This window comes from Wolffia australiana, chromosome 1, assembly GCF_029677425.1.
Source record: "Wolffia australiana isolate 7733 chromosome 1, ASM2967742v1".
In the NCBI taxonomy this organism is placed as follows: Eukaryota; Viridiplantae; Streptophyta; class Magnoliopsida; order Alismatales; family Araceae; genus Wolffia; species Wolffia australiana.
In genome coordinates this window covers 6,014,843-6,034,790 of record NC_135835.1, presented here as the reverse complement: position 1 = coordinate 6,034,790, position 19,948 = coordinate 6,014,843, and the positions used below count along the sequence as shown (strand labels likewise).

The 19,948-nt window shown below is 45.1% G+C and overlaps 1 protein-coding gene across 1 annotated transcript in view; it reads right to left on the bottom strand.

Moving 5' to 3' along the window:
* LOC144703489 (Prolyl oligopeptidase family protein) overlaps positions 1 to 19,948 on the bottom strand; it is a 48,664-nt gene extending 28,716 nt beyond the window's left edge. Inside the window, exons 1-5 of the mRNA XM_078575661.1 lie at positions 19,507 to 19,948; positions 18,026 to 18,183; positions 5,610 to 5,829; positions 5,387 to 5,531; positions 5,108 to 5,311 (exon numbers count right to left, since the gene is read on the bottom strand). Coding sequence (XP_078431787.1) covers positions 5,108 to 5,311; positions 5,387 to 5,531; positions 5,610 to 5,829; positions 18,026 to 18,183; positions 19,507 to 19,883 — 1,104 coding nt within the window. The 5' untranslated portion in view covers positions 19,884 to 19,948. The remainder of the gene's footprint in view (positions 1 to 5,107; positions 5,312 to 5,386; positions 5,532 to 5,609; positions 5,830 to 18,025; positions 18,184 to 19,506) is intronic.

Here is a 19,948-nt window from a genome sequence, read left to right as displayed (position 1 = left end):
TCCTTGCCCCCGTGCCGCACCACCTCCATCTAATACGTTTTCCCTTTCTATAGAAGGATCTGAAATGGTCTACAATGGCTTGCCCCACTGCCTGTGTACTAGTGTGTTCCCTCTGTCCCACCTTTATTTTCAATATTTGGTTTGTACGTCTCCTGCCATTCGCCACCAGATGTAAAAATCTTGTGTTTGCGTCCCCTGCGTGTAGCCATAATTGTCTTGACCGCTGTCTCCAATCTATCTCCAATTTCTTGTCTTCCTCAGCTACCACGCCCTGCCATCTTCTACGTTCTTGAACCTCTTCTCCCTCTAGATTCCTAATGTCTTCCAAATCATCCAATTGCTTTACTTTGACTCGAGCATCATTCCTCCTCTCTTTCCTGGTATCCCAAACTTGCTTCCAATACCCCATCAAATGTTGCCGCAATCCTTTCAATTTCTGGGCGATGGTCTCCATGTCGGACCTTGCTCTTGGCAGTGTAGTCCATGCTTTTGATATTTCATCATTGAACTTTTCTTCATGGAACCACAATTTATCCATCATGAAATATGTGGGTCGCCTGAAAGCCTCATTGGTCGCCCATACGATGGGAGTATGATCCGATAACGGCCTTGGTAGTGATCTCACATTGGCATTAGGAAACTTGTCTGCCATCTCTACTGAGCATAGAAACCTGTCCAGTCCAGATTTCATTTCACCTCCCGCCATGCTCCTCCATGTGTACACGCAGTCTACTGGCCCCATTTCTTGCAGGTCTGCTTCAGCTATGAATGACCAAAAATCTGCTGCGTCAGGGTCTAGCCCTCCCCTATCCTCTGGCCTGTCCCCAGCCTCTAGTGTTGTATTGAAATCTCCCTCGAACAACATTGGCGATCTTTGGAATTTAGCCGCCACTTCTGTCAGCTCCCCCCATAAAACACTCCTTGCTGCATTTGTCGGGCCATACACCGATATTATTACCATCTCAAAATCATCGCTTCTCCTTTTTAGCTTAGCTGCTGCCGTCACTTGCCCTGACCAGGTTTCCACTTCATCAAACACTGTCTTATTCAAAGCTATTATCACGCCACCAGATCGTCCAACTGCATTGACCGGTAGACCATGCCTGTTCTAACACTTTTCTCTTTGTCTTCTTGTGCTGAGTATTGCTCTGTGATTCTCTGGCTCGTCTCTGTTTCTGGCTTCCTTGCTCTCTCCACTACATTTGGTTTGGGTGTTTGAGGAATTTGCCTGTGGATGTTTCTACTTCTCCTTTCTCCTTTTGTTGAGTTAGCTCCCCTTCTGCCATTGCCACCTCTTGATTTATAGTCTCCACATTTATCATTTGGAATAGTAACCCTTACAAATAATTACTTAATATTCAAAAAGTTGGATCGATCCTTATATATTGGAATGAGTTTGAACTTCAATTGTCTATTACACAGGCTTGACAACTATGCCTGAGTGGGGTGCCTATTATTTGTAGGCAATACGGAGTACGCAGAGCCTCGGTTTGTTCTTTGTTGCAGAGTTGCATAAACCTCAGGCCTATCAACAGACATCTTGGAGTGGGCTTGCCTGAAGGGAATGAAACTCAAAAAATGATCAGAGATTGTGTTGATATGACATATTGTTACAAGAGAAGTCAAGGATGGCTCAATGCAGAGAGATATTCATCAGAAACTGTAACACCAAGCTAGTGGAATCCTCATTACAACCCTCCATATCATCAGTGGCAGGGTACTTCCAACCACATGGTTAGTCCTTTACAAAAGGACAACCATTAATAAACCAGTCAGTCCATTAACAGAGGCTGTCAGAGTACTACAGGAAAAAAGCTGATAGGTTCTATGCAATGAAATACAAGAGGAGAAACAAGCATAGAGCAGGTCAGCGTCTTGTTGACTAGCAGCGTTGACCACGAGGGGGACTAAATAAAGATCCAGAGGGAGCTCCCCTATAAATAAGATGGAGGTCCAGGTATGAGAAGTTAGTTCTTTTCTTGAAAGTTGACTCGACGGTTACGTCGGGAAGGCCGAGGCAGCTGGAGGGATTCTCGACAGCTGATCGGAGGGAGGAGCACGATTCGTCGGGCCGCCCGGGAGCGTGGAGTCAATGAAGTCTGGAGATTGCGAGAGGCATTGCCAAGGATCTCGTACGATCAAGGAGGAGCATCGCCGAGGAGAAGGAGTGCCCCGATCCGCAAGGATCTGATCGGAGAGGATCAAGGGTTGTATTCTCGGAATCGAACAACAATTTGGGAAGATATATTGAAAAGCGAACATTGATACTTTTCCTTCGTATCAAAAGCACAACAAAGAGGTCCAGGAAGAATGTCCACACCAATCTCATCTTCATTCCTGTTGTGCCGCAGCTTTCCAGTAGACGCCCAGCTGCCCTCTTGGCAATCCCTAATCATGGTTCATGGAAAAACATAAAAATTCCTCAATTACGTGGGAGAAACCCCAGGGGAATGGTTCACTATTCCACTGTTGGATAGACGATTGATCAGCTTGAGGCATTCTACAAAAGGAATTTTTGTGGCTTTTTTGCCCTTGCACAAGACCCACAGGCCACAGTTAGGGATTACTGGGATGGCTGGCAAGTGAAATCTGATCTTCGAGGGCACTCTTTGACCAGAGGATGAAGAAACTTTTTGCACATGCAACGTTATTCTGCCCAAATTAGACCTATCAATGGGCACAGGATGACTGGGAATGGGAGGGTACCTCTTTTTCTATCTGGGCTGTTTATGCAAAGATTAGGGACAGCCAGATTGAGGAAGAGCTGGAAACCATTGTTATGTCCAGGTTTATATGCGAGCAGAAGGTTCCATAAAAGGCAAGGATTGTTTGTCCACTGGTACTGAAGCACAAACTTGTAGCACAAACCTTCAGGAAGAGGATATTCCTTGACACTTCAACAGAGTATGTTCTGCACACGGAGTGGTTCGGACAGGACAGAAGAGTCCATGGGTGGAGGCTACTTCAGATGGGGCCTTCTGGGCCTCTCTCAACGGTGTAATATTGAGGAGGGAGGCAGAGTGGGGAAGGCTACTTGCAGGGGTATGGCCTTCCGCCTGCATTGTAATGAGATTATTTTCAAATGGATCTGGGATGCTTATGTGAGGCTCAGACGCAGACACATAGCAGAAAAACTAAGGACCATCCACACATGTTACAACATAAGGAAACAAAAGATCCCCATTAAGGCGAGATTCTTTTGTTGGCTGCTCCTTCGATGAATATTAGTGATGAAGGTATTCAGGAAGTGGTGGCTCCCAGCCTTGGCAGAATATGTTACCTGAGCAAGTGGCCGCGTCGGGGGCATTCTCGTCTTGTTTCCCTTTATGTTACTTTAAATAGCACAGCCCTACTTCTGGGGAAGGAAACTGGATGTTGGTTCTTAAGTGATTGTGGTTTTCCCTTCCCTCTCATCTCTTCTATATCCACGCTCCGTCTCCCTCCACGATCTCCGTCCTCGTGATTGTCTCTGCATCACCGCGTCTTCAGGCGGCTCGTCCTCGGCCGATCCCTACCCCCACTGCTCGGCCTCCTCTCATATCCTTCCCGATTCACCTCTCTACCCCGGGAATTTCTACCTCGCCTCGTCCTCCACTCCTTCCGATACAAGCCTAGATCAAGGTTCGTATCAGTCGTCAGGAAGTGGTGGCTCCCAGCCTTGGCAGAATATGTTATCTGAGCAAGTGGCGAAGAAGACTGCATCTATCTCTTCTTCGAATCCTCATTTGCCCCAGCAGTGTGGACCACCAGCCAACTGCAGGGGTTGACATCTGCTCAGAGAAGGCCTTTTGGGACTCTATACAGGATGGCACACTGAGGGGGCAAGAGGGGTATGGTCAACCCTTCACAGCGCTCACGGCAATATAGCTGCATAGGAACAAGGTCATCTTCAACCTATAGGAGGCATCGCTGGATACTGTTGTAGAAGCAGTGGCAAGTCTCAATTTTGCATGGTTTAAAGGTTCGGACACATAATGGGTGGCCCATTTGGCCTAATGTGTATTTCACAATCTCATTTTTTTTTAAAGAAATTTCATAATCTCATATTTATTTATCACAACGGGAGGTCATCAGTTTTGTGTGACCTCCCTTATTTTTCTTCGAAAAAAATTATATTCAAGGGGAGGACAGCATGTAGCTCTTGCTTATATCTATATATTATTGGGTTTATCATCAATTTTGGGTGATCTTCAGTTTTTCTTTTAAAAAAATCCAACAGCCAAGACTGGTCGATGAACATGGTCGGCAAAGGAGAGATAATAAAGAGAAAAAGGTTTAGAAAACATTAGAGAAATGCATTAGAACACTAAAAATATTGCCTATGCTCTGGTTTCACCATGAGAAATGAGACCTTTGAATAGGAAAGGCCATGATGATCTTTTTTTTTTAACTATAGGCCATGATGATCTTTGAATAAGGAAAAAAACAAAAAACATCTCACAAGGACAGCTGCTCACTCTCATAGCATGTCTCAGACACCAGTTTTCAGAAGGGCACGTCATAAGAAGCTTCCAATCGGAGCCATTAAGAAAACAGAAAGTTCTAGTTCATTTCACATTGAGTTTCCCTTTAAATAGGACATACGCGGTCCTTGGCTGGTGTTATGTTAGCCCAGTAATGATAAAAGAAAGAAAAAAATACAAATTATTTTTTTTGAAATAAATAAAAAATAACACATTATTAGTCCATAGTTTAATTTGAACAAGCATTAAATAGTAACCCAAGCCCAATTGGCCCAGAGGGGGTCTTTTGGGAGTTCTTAAGGCAAGGGGGCCCTAGGAGAAGGAAGGAGGGGGGTCAAGCGATGACAGTACTCTGGGCAATATGGCTACACTGCAATGAGGTAATATTTAGGAGGGGTAAGGCATCCAAGGAGGCGCTTGCCCACGATGTCGAGGGTCTCATGGCATCATGGTGTGCTAGAGAGGTCATCAGATAAGGGAGGGGTGGCCAGGTAGCGAGGAGAGTTTTAGCTATCTTCACATGTAACTCTGGGTGGTTACTGCTTTGTTGGGTGACCACCTTAAATAAATTTTCAAAAAAAAAAATCTCCCAATGTTCATTCTCCATTGATCAACCACATCAGTTCAGAAAACTCAAACCTAACCTGAAATCTTGATAAAGGAAACTTTTCTGCACTGCATCTGACAAGGTGATATCCTTCCAGATGACGAACTGTATCACTTGATGAAGAATTTGTAAGAATGTAAAGAAACCCATGATGATGCTCCACAAAGTACTGCACTCCAAATACACGTTTCTGAACAAGCATGAGCTCATTTTGCTCTTTACTTGAATCAACTACATAAACCTGCAGAGGTACAAGTTAATAGATAAGCATAAAGTTATAACAGAATGATGAAATAAACGGAGTGCACCACAAGACCTCAGATGATGTCCTAGTGTTGGAATTTATGGTGATATATTTGCCATCTTTTGTGCATGCAATATCTACACAACACATTGTATCATTCTCTGTAAATAACATTTCATCGTCTCCCCTTGATCCCAATCTCTTGCAAAAAACCCTGCAAAACCATCAAATGGGAAGTTAAATTTATATATTGAATCCATTTAGAGGAAGCATGTGAAGAAAAGGAAACTTCCTGAAAGGGCGCTGAGTTTCATCACAGGTAGTATAAAACAAACGATCATTTTTGACAGCCCAGGCCAAACTGGAAACTCCTGTAGCTTCTAAATCTTCGATGACGTTACCAGTCTGAAGATCTTTGATATGAAGCCGAAATACCTCCTGCCCACAAGTATCCACAGTGTACGCTAGGAACCTATGATCAGGAGAGACTCGACATGTGCCAACGTGAACATAACCTACAAAGTTTTTCATAATGGAACTTATTAGTCCTTTATCAACATCTTAAGAAAAAATACATAATGCATTAATGCATAATGAAACTATGGGAGGTATAACATGGAAGCGTTAAAAGTGGCTAAACTTTTTAGAAATGGAGATACCAGATGAGAGAGGAGGCAGGTCAACGGGAGAAACGCAATGAAATGGAGATACCAGATAAAAGTGGAAAGTCAAAATAAATCCTTGAAATTGTTCACTTCCATAAACGTCCTATCTTCCTTAAAAAGTGTTAGTTCGACAGGCCCATTGGGCCTATCAAGAGATGACCGTTGGGCTCCAACGGTCATCTTCCCTTGTTTACGAGGCTATAAAGCCAAGATAACTCATGTCGTAATATGTTACCTTTTTATGAATATATTTTTGTCCATTCTTTCCACGATCACTCTTCTTCGACAAATCTTCTTTCACCCTTACGGGTTCTCATGGTATCAGAGCAAGGTTCATAGAACCTTTGCTTCCAGGGATTAAAGGGCTGCAAAAAAGGCACTCGGACGCTCTCCCGAAGATCGATCATCTGGCGAAAAGAAAAAAGTCCTCCCGCGGAAAGCATTCTCCGGCGTATTTTTTCAGAGGAAAACCATTCTCTGGCGAGAACTGCTCTGCGGCGAAAATTACTTCGACTTTGGTAAGTACTTGAAGATTGCTTGATTATATTGCTTGGTTTCGACGGAAATCATTCCGATTCCGGTCGTGAAACCGTTTTTTGTGCTTTTCGGCGATTTCGGGCACAAGCACTGAAGAAAAGTGATCTTCTGTCGAATCCCTCCTCTCGACGAAATTATCGTATCGGTGGGCCGTATCCATTCGGCGACTACTTTTTCTTCAAGAGGAGATTCAACAGAAGAGTGCCGTATCCATTCGGCAGAAATCGATTCGGCGACTACTTTTCCTTCAAGAGGAGATTCAACAGAAGAGTGCCGTATCCATTCGGCAGAAATCGATTCGGCGACTCCTCCCTTCTTCCGGAATCGATTCGGTGAAGTGCTTTATCCATTCGGTGGGGTTTTTCCGCAGGCCGTATCTATTCGGCGCATGTGTGTCTGTCTGGTGGTAATCACCGACAGCTCTGGTTGGTAATTCTCTTCCCACCCAGTCTCGTTCACCAGTTGTAAAGACTCTATGGGAGGTAAATCCCGATCTAAGATGTTGGAAAGGGAATTCGAAACTCCAATCTCTACTACCAAAGAAGCTGATACTACAATCCAGAACAGGTTGATCTTACCCGATCTGGATATGAAATATAACGGGATTAATGGGCAAAAATGGGTTACTCTCGCTCAAAGATCCCTCAAAGCTGCATATTTGGGCAAACATCTGACGGAGGATGCCCCTTCAGAAGATGATCGAAAATTATATATTTGGGAGTCGGAAGAAGCATTGATTGTCAACTGGATGATATGAAATATGGAAGAAGAACAAAGAGACGACTATCTCCTTATAGACTGTGTTCGAGATCTGTGGGAGGAGATTAATAAATCTTGTGCAGAAACCCACAGTGACTTCCGTGTCTTCGACCTCGGGGAGCAAGAAAGGACACTGAAGCAAGGCAGTATGTCCATATCCTCATATTCAGCAAAGCTCAAAGCTATCTGGAGGGAACTGGATCTCCTCTGGCCCACTGGAGATAAAAATTCACCATCCTACCTCGGAGAAGTAAAATTCAGAACGCTTACCTTTCTGATGGGTTTAAATTCAGAATATGAAAATTTACGGAGTCAACTGCTACATCAGGAAAGATTTCCGACACTAGCAGAAGCTATCTCCGAACTGCAAGGAGCAGAACGACGAAGAAAATTAATATGTAAGGATGAAGAATCTACTACTCCGGCCTCTGTAGCTCACCTAGCTAAAAAGGGTGAGCCTCGGAATAATTCAAGCTCTGCAGCGCTTCCTCCACAGACTCCTAAAGTAAATCCAAAAGAAGGTAATCCTCCAGAACCACTCGTTTGTGGCTACTGCAGGAAGGAAGGCCACTTGAAAAAAGACTGCAGAAAATTGGCCTGGAAGGAGGAGCAGATCCGGAAAGGTCTTTGGGTGCCCAGAGACCAGAAAAAGGCCTATGTTGCAAGTGAAGGGGGAGATTCCTCCGCCAAGAAGAGCAATGACGGGGGCGAAATTCAAAAGCTCATTCAATCAGAGATGAATAAAATTTTGCAGAAGATAAGCTCCACATCATTGGCCAGATCAGGTAAGCACTTTGCCTTCACCACCTACAATCATACTAGTCCCATAGCACCGTCTTGGATTTTGGATTCAGGGGCGACAGATCACATGTCACCCCAAAAATCCCTCTTTAAATCATATGAATCGGTTTCCAGTGATCATAAGGTTTTCACCGCTAATGGTGGGATTTTAAAAGTAGAAGGAAGAGGGACCGTTTTTATCAAAGGAGTACTACTAAAGGATGTTTTACACGTACCCGAATTAAAAGCAAATTTACTTTCTCTAACACAGTTAGTTGTTGATACTGATTTGAGATTTATCCTCGATTCCGATTCCTGTTTTTTGTGCATAAAGGACACCGGGAAGAAGATTTCATCTGTTAGACGGGAAGGGGGACTTCTCCTACTAGACGGACTGGAGGGGGATGATAACCAAAAAGTGATCTACAACACCCAGAGTGAAGAGCGGGTCATCCTCCTTCATCAAAGACTAGGGCATCCTTCATTCCCTCGTTTGAAACATGTATACCCCAACCTGTTTAAGGGAATTATTGTTGACAATCTGAGTAGTGAGTCTTGTCAATATGCTAAACACAAAAGAACCAGTTTTCCTGCCTCAAATCATCGATCTTCCGCTGCATTTGAATGTGTTCATAGTGATGTATGGGGGCCTTGTTCCACCACAGGCCTCTTTCATCACAGGTGGTTTATTTTGTTCGTGGATGATTTCACTAGATATACGTGGGTATATCTACTGAAATCCAAAGCTGAGGTCTCATCAATCATCACACTCTTTTGCGAAATGATTAATACTCAGTTCAGCAGAAAGGTCAGGATGCTGAGAACTGATAATGCTAAAGAATATTTTTCTGGAGCAGTCAAAACGTACCTAGGAGATAAGGGAATTGTGCATCAGTCCTCGTGTGTGAACACCCCTCAGCAGAATGGTCTCGCTGAGAGGAAAATTGGCCATATCATGTCCACAACAAGAGCTCTTCTGTTTCAGGGAAACTGTCCCAAACCATACTGGAGTGAAGCCGTTGCCACGGCTACACACCTTATAAATGCACTGCATCCAGAACTTTAAATTTCTCTGCTCCGATTGCTCTTATGTCTTCTGAATTTCCTCATTTATGTTTAAGGACTAATCTGCCAGTCAAGATATTTGGTTGTATTGTATATGTACATGCTCACCATGCAGGAAAGTTGGATCCCAGGGCCCTCAAGTGTTTATTCCTGGGTTATTCGTCTACTCAAAAGGGTTACCGATGTTATCATCCCAGCTCCAGACGCCTCTACATTACAGCAGATGCTTCCTTTGATGAGGCAAGGATGTTTTATGACTCAGAAAGCAGGTCGGATGGAAACCTCGACTCTGTGGTGCCGGTGAACGACAATGAACATCAGGAAATCTCCGTACCACCCAACATTGGTCAACAGCCTGCTGCAGATCCGATTTTCAGCCCGATTTCGGAGGAAGAACAGCCCGATGTCTCAGAGAGCATTCCAAGTGATGATGCAACAGTTTGTGAAGATATTCCTAGTAACAACGGCTGGCCTATTGCCATTAGCAAGGGTGTTCGGGCATGCACACAAACAAAGCGGTATCCAATTGGCAATTATGTTTCATATGCTCAGATTTCTCCTGAGTATAATAAAATAATTCAAGCACTAATGACCGTGTCGGTTCCAAAACCAGTTAAAGAAGCCATGTCTTCTACTGAATGGAAGAAAGCTATGGATGAGGAAATGGAAGCACTTGAGAGAAATAGTACATGGGAAATGGGACCTCTACCAGCTGGAAAAAAGGTGGTCGGCAGCAGATGGGTTTTTACTATTAAATATCATTCCGATAGCTCAATTGCAAGATATAAGGCTCGCCTAGTTGCACGAGGATATACTCAGTCATATGGTATTGATTATAATGAAACTTTTGCCCCTATTGCCAAGTTGAATACAATTCGGGTCTTAATCGCTTTGGCAGCGTTATTTGATTGGAAGTTGTATCAATATGATGTCAAAAATGCTTTTCTACATGGGGAATTGGAAGAGGAGGTGTATATGTCACCACCTCCAGGATATTCTTTAAGTAGAAATTCGGGCGATGTATGTCACCTCAAGAAGTCCTTATATGGTCTCAAGCAGTCCCCTCGGGCCTGGTTTGGAAAATTTTCCAAAACCATGCTTTCTGCCGGGTTCTTTCAGAGTGAAGGAGACCACACCTTATTCATCAAGCATAGTCCCCAAGGGAAAATAGCTATTCTTATTGTATACGTCGACGATTTTATAATCACGGGCAATGACGTAGACGCAATTCAGAGTCTTGAAGAACATCTTACTAGCTCCTTTGATATTAAAGCACTCGGTCTTCTTACTTACTTCTTGGGCATCGAGGTGGCATATTCCACGACTGGAATCATATTGTCACAGCACAAGTATATCCTTGATCTATTGAGGGTAACCGGTAAATTGGACTGTCGTCCAGTAGCTACTCCTGTCGACATCAACGTCAAGCTGAAGGCTGAACAGCATGACAAAGATGCCCCGGTGAACAAGACGTCTTTTCAGAGACTTATTGGAAGATTGTTATATCTCAACCATACTCGACCAGATATCGCCTTCGCCGTTAACTCACTGAGTCAGTTTATGAGTGACCCCCGGGAGTCACACCAAGGAGCAGCAGATCGCATTCTCGCTTATCTTAAAGGCTCTATTGGGCAAGGCCTACTGTTCCGGAAGGGAGGAGAACCTACGGTGCTCCTCTATACCGATTCTGATTATGCTGGTTCGTTTGAGGACAGTCGGTCCACCTCGGGTTATTGCAGCTTTATTGGAGGTAACCTTGTTACCTGGCGAAGTAAGAAACAGAAAGAAGTATCCCTCTCAAGTGCTGAGGCCGAACTTCGTGCCTTGAAGAAGGGTGTTTGTGAGGGCATGTGGCTCAAAGATATTTTACAAGACTTACATCTATTTCCTGGTACGGGGATACATCTTTATTCCGACAGTAAATCGGCCATTGCCATGGCCAAGAACCCCGTCCAACATGAACGGACCAAGCATGCCCGCGTAGCACGCCACTACATTAAGCAAAGCATCGATGATGGGTTTATTGTTCCCCACTACATCCCCACTTTGGAGCAAGTGGCTGATGTCTTCACCAAGGGCCTCCCTGGCCCACACTTTCAAGCATTGGTGTCCAAATTGGGCATGTTCAACATTTATACCCAACTTGAGGGGGGGTGTTATTCGACAGGCCCATTGGGCCCATCAAGAGATGACTGTTGGACTCCAACGGTCACCTTCCCGTGTTTACGAGGCTATAAAGCCAAGATAACTCATGTTGTAATATGTTACCTTTTTATGAATATATTTTTGTCTATTCTTTCCACGATCACTCTTCTTCGACAAATCTCCTTTCACCCTTATGGGTTCTCAAATAGGCAAATAGGGCCATAAACTTTCAAGAAAACCCCCAACTAAGTAGGGTATTTGCGTCATTCCCTAGTTTAAGTGTAACTTATTTACCAATTTAATTTTTTTTTGAAACAAATAAAAGGTGGTCACCCGACGAGTCGGTGACCACCCGAGAAGTACATGGGCCCTTGGGCATGTGTGATACATGCTTAACCACTCCTCTCTCTATTCCCCCCTCGCGGGAACCATGCCGCATTGAGGTTGTCGACCTCATGGGTGAGTCCGTCCAGTGAGACCTGCCTCCCCCTGAAAACCACATCATTTCAATGTAGCCATATTGCCCAAAGCACCGTCAGTGCGCGGCCCCTTTCCTCTTTTCCAATTTAATGAAGATAGAGAGCTAATGAAAGTGAGTATTTTAGGATGTATTTTGTAGCTCCTGGGGAGGGGGCTCCTCCGAGGTTACATTGCCACCATTCTCTCCCCTCCATTCATCCAACGTTCAACAAAACACAGAAAGAAAGGTGAAACAAAAGGAAATAAATTATCTCATGAGAGAACCTCAATAATCTCAAAGCAGAAATGGAAAAGACGATACATACTCTGAAGCCCATATAGACAATTACTCTTAACCTGGAGCATGCATGTCATGTGCACTGATGCAATTCAGGTTCAGATCTATGAACATCAACGGTTCAGGCCATGGACTCCACTTCTAGTTCAGGCGGGAACCGTATGTTTCCGGGCCCACATTGAGTGAAGCTCACATGTCAACTATCCTTGCCAGTCTATGTGAGCCCCTCAGAGAGTCTGGGTGGGACAGGGCCTATCAACAGGGGCCAACAGAGCCCTAATTGCAGTTTGCCAAACCTCTAGAAACTGACCCACCAGTGTGTGGTCGGCCAAACTGTGCGATCAACTCAGCTTACCACCAATATTGCCACTTCATGACTACACCAATGCAACCGGAATAAATTAATCGGTGAACATAAAGAGAATTGCCCATGATATCACAACCAGGCTGATGGTCCTCAGGTATTTTCAGGGGGCAACCAGGACCATTGGCTCCAGCGAGTCCAGCAATACATAACTGCAATCAGATTTTCAGTTTTGCATAGTTTCTTCTTATTTGGAAGGGAAAAACTCAACTTGGTTCTGATAAAAGGACAATCCCATCAGATTCCATGGCTGGGCCGATTTGGAGAACCAGCTCAATAGGAATTTTGGGTTCAAGCCTCAAGATGTGTATCACAGAAGAGACAGAGATGATTTTTTTCTACGCAGTCCTCAAGATGTGTATATTGTCCAAAAACAGGTTCAACACACAATGCACAGACCTGATTGAGTGTATAATTGAGGCAGAGGCCATCTTGAGTGAGCTCATGAAGCCAATGACCAGCACAAATACCATGACCAAGCAGGGAAGCGGCATGAAGCGCAAATGCCTGCCAGAATCCAAAACACCACCTGAAAGTGATAAAGGAACTCATGCAGAGTGATTCCCAGGGCCTTGGCATTTGATCTAACGAGAAGCTTACTCCGAGGGCCCATAGCTGTGAACACCTCCATACACACATTATCAATAACCTGGAGGTTGACACAGACGACTTTGCCAACAAGTTGCTTCCTACTAAAAATGAGGGACAAGGCCAACAACCAGTTTGGGATTGCCAATGTCTCTCTAAAGTCAGCACTTGGTGCACCATGGAGGCCCTCTCTCTAGAAAGTAGAGGTCCTTATCCTTGAAGCACTCATTGTGTTGAGGCAGGTGAAGAAGCAGCCACCAGCCCAAAAAGACCCACTGGCAGATGACTGAGATTGGATCAGGAACCACGGCCTCATCTGGTCAGCAGCCCATTCATCCTAGGGCAGAACATAAAGTTACATCTCTTATTATTGGCATTCCTGATGCTCTCAAATATACTGGCTTAAATCTTCTCTGATGGAAGGTGGTGCAGTTTCAGGGTCGCAGTCAAGGAATTCAGGTCAGAGAATGCCAGGATTATGTCACCAACCAGGAAACATGGTAAATTGCAAGCTTCCTGTAATAACACTGGTCAGCAAAAAGAGCTAACAGAAAGAAACATCAGACAAGGGCTAGAGACTGCTAGAGCTATAGCCATACATCAAACAGCGATCAAATACTTATGGGGAGAGAGTATACTGACTGAGGTTTACAGTCTAGAATTTTGGGAACGAGTCCGGAAACACTGACGGCCAAATTCTTCCTGGTTGTAAGGATAAGAGCCAGGATAATTCCTAGGATATTTGGATGCACAGTTTATATGAAAGTGCACCATCCTAGGGACAAGTTTAATGAAAGATCCCTTGAGTTCATGTTTGTGGAACATCCCAGAGGGGAAAAAGGTTATGAATGCTACATTCCAAAAAAATATATGATCAATTATCCCCATTGTCCACACCAGATCTGCGTTCACAGGGAGGATCAAAGGGAAGAAGGGTACAGGATGGGTTTGAGATAAGGGAAGAGGATGTTCACCACGGAGGCTGACATCCATGGACTTAGGTGTCTCCAACAGTGATGGAGGACCATCCAGCGGACACCAAGCCCGGACGACTCCAGCCACGCCGAGCTGCTCGCGCCGATGCTCGCGACCCGGAGTTTAAGTACTCCGCGTAAGCATCTTATCTTCCTTTTATTTGTTTTATCTTTTCGTTATTTTCGTTCTTGGATTTTATGGACTGGGCCAGTGTTGGGCCTCGTCCTTGTCATGTTTTTACTTTCAATTGTAACCGTTTGAGAGAGGCCGAACCACGTCTCGCGACGGTTCGTCCTCCCCACGTCCTCACTTGGCACCTATCCTCATTATATAAGGGGATAGCATGCCCAAGTGAAAGGTTGAGGCATTTTGTTGAAGAATTTTCCAAACTTGTCTCCATCTATCGTAGTTAGGATTAGAGTGTAGAGAGGATTGGCTGTCCTCGCCCACGTGGAGATCACTCCGTGGTTAGAGCCCGCGCCGTCACGTCGAGATCACTCCGTGGCGTCGTGTTTCAACGTCCCGTCGAGATTACTCCGGAATGCTTAAAGATTCAAGCAGTCGTCATTTCTTTAAGCAGAAGACTCCATCGTTGAGATCACTCCGAAGATGTTGGAGATTCAAGAAGTGCTGCCGACATCCATCATCTCCAGATTGTCAAGAAAATCCATCAAGAAATCCCAAGAAGGCCAAGGAACTCGATCTCCTCGGAGGATTCTTGGCGGGTAACCTCCAAGAACCCCTTTCTTGGAGGGCTCTTGGCCTCGCCCAACTGTCCATCGCCGAGTGCCGGCTATCAGCCCGCAAGCCATCCCCGCCGTCTGCCAGCCGCTGCGCGCAGGACATCCGTGCCCGTGCGCGCTCGGCCCTCCCTCCGCCGCACACCAGCGCCTTGGCTGTGCGCGCGCAGTCCACCGCCCGTGCCGGCTCATTGCCGTACCCGGGGTCCGCACTCCGCCGGCGATCGCGCGCTCGGCCCATCCTCCGCGCGCGCAAGCGCCTTGACCGTGCGCACGCAGCCCTCTGCCGCGCCGGCTCGTTGCCGTGCCCGGGGCCCGCCCTCCGCCTGCGATCGCGCGCCGGCCATCCTCGCCCTCGCGCGCGGGTCTTGCTGCCGCGCGCAGACCCTTCAGTCAGCGCCGCTGCCGTCGCACATCTTGCACGTCTCCGTGTGGCCTCAGCCACCACTCGCCCTGCCCAGGCCGCCCACAGGCTCCATGTCCGCACGTCCTGTCCCGCTGTCTACTGCTCGTCCCGTCCGTCGACGCGCGCCAAACATCATACCCAGCGTCCGCGTGACAGTTTGTCTTCGTCACCTCGTCCTAAACACTTATTGCGCTGTGGACTATCATCAAATCAGGTACCTATTTGTCTCCCCTCCCTCATTTCCAGTATTATTACCCGCTGCAGTGCCGTTATCTCCTATCGCTTTCTCTGTCGGGTTTTCACTATCTCGTCTATAGGTTAGCCACCTTTGTCGAGGGATAGGGTTTTCTTGTGTAGAGGTTAATCGTTGACTCTAGACGCCGAACACCTTTGGGCCGTTAAACGCCCCTCATTCCTTAGACGTCGTAGTTGGTCCTAAGGGTCATTGGGAGTTTAATCGGATCAATATCTCGTTTATTGATTGACGTTGACTACCCTCCCTATTCGTGGTCGTTCGATTATTGTTCATTAAGGGAATTTCTTTCTCCCGACATTCATTCATATTAAATACGAACCCACTCATCGTCTCCCTGTGACGTAATACGAGCCGATCGATCCCGGCACTACCTCGTATTACATCAAACAGACTGGTGGAAACTCTAAAACGAGAATAGGCTTCTTCTTTAACAACAGAAAACTCTCACTTGTTCACTATTCAAGCCTGGTTTAAATACCAGGTTAAAAGATACACGTATTGGGCCGATAGTGAGGCCCATTAGTCTAAAAACGAAAATTACAAAAAATAGAAAGTAAACATTAAAAAGGAAATAACAATGAGCCACTTAAAATGGATGCAGAGATGGCAGTCCCACTTAAAAATGAGCCAGGAACGGTCGACCAAAAAGCATCAGCAACACCAGTCAAGTGAACAGGGAAGAGACAAGCTCAGTGAGCAGGGAGCAGTACCAGTTGCTGATAGGCTAATTTATATATTTGAATAGCATGCTTCCAGACATTACCATTGCTCTGGAGCTCCTCGGTTAATAAGCAGTCTCAGAGAATCACATATCCAGGATATAGAAGTTTGTTAAAAAAGAAACCACTGTATGGACCAAGACTACTACACTGATGCCAATTATGCAGGTTGAGAGGTAGAAGTGCAATCACCTGGCAGAGAAAAAAACAAAGTGGTGGCCAGATCCAGACCAGAGACTGTAATTTATGAATCAGAAATAAATTAGGGAGCTCAGAACATCTGCAGTCGAAACTACTACAGGTTTGCATAGACGTCGCATAGAGCAGGATGACCAAACAAAGCACTGGAGGTTGATAGGCACTTCATCAGCGCCCTTATTCATTGTCTTGCAGGGGTTGTCAGCCCAGGGAGTTCATCCAAATTATAAAAGGATCACCCAAGTGAGGTGCATTTAGACTTCAAACCAGGAGTCTGATCTACTTGCCAGCCACATCCCAGGGAGCATATTCTACAGTCTGATGAACAAATAAGGAATGCAGAGTACCAATACATCATCTTGATGGGGGTGTCCACCCAGGGAAAGATGGAAAGCTAAAGCAGTAGCCTAAAACGGCTAAGTTACAGCTTTAGTCTGGGAGGTAACCACGGAACAAGGTAATTGCCAGTGCCTGAAATGCAATAATTTGGGCGTCAAAAAACTTGGTTATAGACCAAATCATATTCTCAGGGAAGACCCTAAGAAAGATCAAAACACTGAGCTATTGGGTATTAAATGTAGATCCCTCTCTGCACAAGTATATTTTCCAAAATATTCAATAAGAGGCTGACCCATTTCTTCATACTATGTACCCTGATGCCAAGTCACTTAAGCGGATGAGATTAATGAGTAAATAAGCTCTAAATAATTTCAGAGCCGTTTAATGTCTTCAAGAGCAAATCTAAATTCTGGAACTAGAGCTCCACAGAATTCAACTAACCAGATAACAATGCAATATCACATCCCCATATGCAGATAAGACGAGGTTGATCAGACTCCAGTCTTGCATGCCCTATAAGATGGTTGATCCCAGCATGGCTCCACCGCATGTAGCTGTTGACCACAGCCAATATGCAGTGATAGTGATCCTCGAGATGGAACGAAAACAGGCAGGTGACGAGGAACCAACGTTGTGGAGCTTATGGAATCCTGATATCAAGGCTCGTGCCAGGCCTATGTATGGGACCACAACATCAACAAACGAGCCAATCCTGGTCTGTACTGACAAGTGACCTTGGACTGGGACCACATGACAACCAGGGAAATTCGGAAGGCCCCTGCCTTAGACAAGAAGAAATGCTGGCTACCATCAGAGCGAATGACGAAGAGAATCCTTAGGACTGGAAAGACACTAGTGTCCACTAATCATTTGAGAACATAGTCCGGATATATAAGTCAAAAGGAAAAAGAAGGGAGAGAGAGAGAAAGAGAGATCCAGTGGACCAAGGCAGATCATCCTGGTATAATATAACATACGACAACAATGAATAAGAAGCAGGAAATTGTTACGGTACAGGCATTGAAGTATGGGCGCACGATCTGCGAGAAGGGTGGTGTTTGAATAATCATGAAAATAAGAAGGGAGACGAGGAAAAAGGCATCGGTGTTTATTCAACTTCTTGGGAGAGGCAGAGCTCATCGACTGTCGTGGAGCAGAGCTAGCGAGAGGTGTCTTCAGGAAGCAGACAGCTGTACTCGTTAGGAGGTGCGCGGAAGCAACCTTTCCGGTGATGATCCATTCCAGGGAGGACTCGACATCCAAGGGGAAACGAGGCATCGAGGAGACTAGAAGTATTGGTACTAAAGGCTTCTTGCACTAATTCTGTGTTTCTTACATTAAGTGGAGGAAGTACAGAAACCTCTTTAAAAAATATACTAAGCAGGAAATTGAGAGGCATGAAAGACAGAGGAACTTACCAAATTTCTCAGCAAGATCATTCCAGTCGAGCAAAGTGTGCCCTTTTCTGGATCTTCTGATTAAACCAGAAGATAACTTCGAGAAAACACTATCCCCTTCCCACCTTCGGCACAGGACTGGATATTCTCTGCCCTGAGGAATGTACTGATAATAGAGCCTGACAGGGGATCATCAAATATACAGGTCATAGAAGGAACTTTAATCCTGTAACGGACACTTGAACAAATATAATAAGGTATTGCAAAGAAGATAAAAGAACCATCACAGTTTTCAGAATGAAACATTATTTGTACAGTTATTAATTTAATCTCTATCTTGCAGCTCCTGAATGGAAGCACCATCATGCCAGGAACACCTTTTCTCTTTGGTATTACAGGGCAAGAAAGATTTTTCACATGATGGTGAACTAACGATAGTGTAGAACATACACTTTCGGCCCTGTGTTACTGCACTTATTCCCATATTTTTCCCATTTATTTTATGTTACTGGTGTTGGGCCATATGTGAACGGGCCCACTCCAGAGTGTTTAGTCAACTTGCACAAGTTTTTCCCTTTTTTTCGTGGGCCTCCTTATGATTCCTCTAAACCAGTATATCTGATGAATCAGTTGATTTTTTGCCAAACCTCTAAAGCTCACTGGCGGGTGCTGGGATTAACACCCCTGGGATTTACAGTTTTCCACAGATAATCATGCTGTACATGTATGAACATGAGTAGCTTCATGCAGTGCATTGTCTTGTTTACAAATACAAAGAGCTGGAAATTTTAAGCACTTGATAACAAAATACAGCACATAATTATAAGTTGCTTTAATAGAGAAGCGACAAGCAAAAAGTGGATAAATGATGTTAATTACTTTGTAACCTGCAAGAAATAAGTTCCGAAAGAAACGTTATGAAACAAAAAAGTACAAAGTAAAGTGTTAAGATAAGTGTAGAAGTAACTGATTTTAATTATGTTCAAAATAACAAAGATGCCAGCACAAACCGCATGCAAGTAAAATATGGGTAGCCAACTTTATAAGTATAAGATAAAAGATGTTACTTATTTTGTGGCCTGCAAGAAATAAATTCTGAGAGACACGTTATGAAATAAAAATGTACGATGAAAAGTGTTAAGATAAGTGTCGACGTAACCGATTTTAATTATGTTCAAAGTAACAAAGATGCCGGCGCAAACCGCATGCAAGTATATCTGTAGCCAACTTTGTACGTAGAAGATGAGTCGTTACTCGGAACTGAGCCAGTCTAGAGAGACAATACTAATGTCCCACAATCATAAAATCATAATTCCCGAATCAGGGGGCACTAATCCTAACGAAACGAAGAATCACGGTGGTTTAAACATGAAAAAAATCAATTCACCGATCGAAAATGGTGGAAAAACATAAGTTGGGGCAGGAAGAGAAGGAAAATCTCTACTTGGCCATCAGAAGAAAACCAAGACAACAAAAGATCACGAAAGGGAGTAGGAACTAACCAAGGGCCCCATCGTTCCGGCGGCCCTGACAATCTAGGCGGCATTCTACTGCGCATCTCCGAGACTAGAGTCCTGCGTAGGCCATCGGCGTCCGCCATGAACGCGTCATGGTAGAGATTCTCTTGGCGGAGATGGTCGACGAGGTCTGGATCCTTCTTGTCGGACATCCAGTGATAGGGATCCTGCCATTGACGCTGGTGGGCGGAGACGGTGAAAGGGATTCTCTTCGGGCGAGGGGGGTCGGCAGCTGGCGTTCTGGATCGCCTGCAGACGCCTGGTAAGGGCGAGGTGGTGGAAGAGAGGGTGCCATGGACGAGGGAGGGGAGAGGTGAAGCTTTGCCGAGCAGGGAAGCGCGCCATGGCCACCTTGCGAGCATGGAAGTGGACTTGTGGTTCTTCTTCTGATTGCGCGGGAAGGAGGAAGAGTATTGGTCCAGGCTGA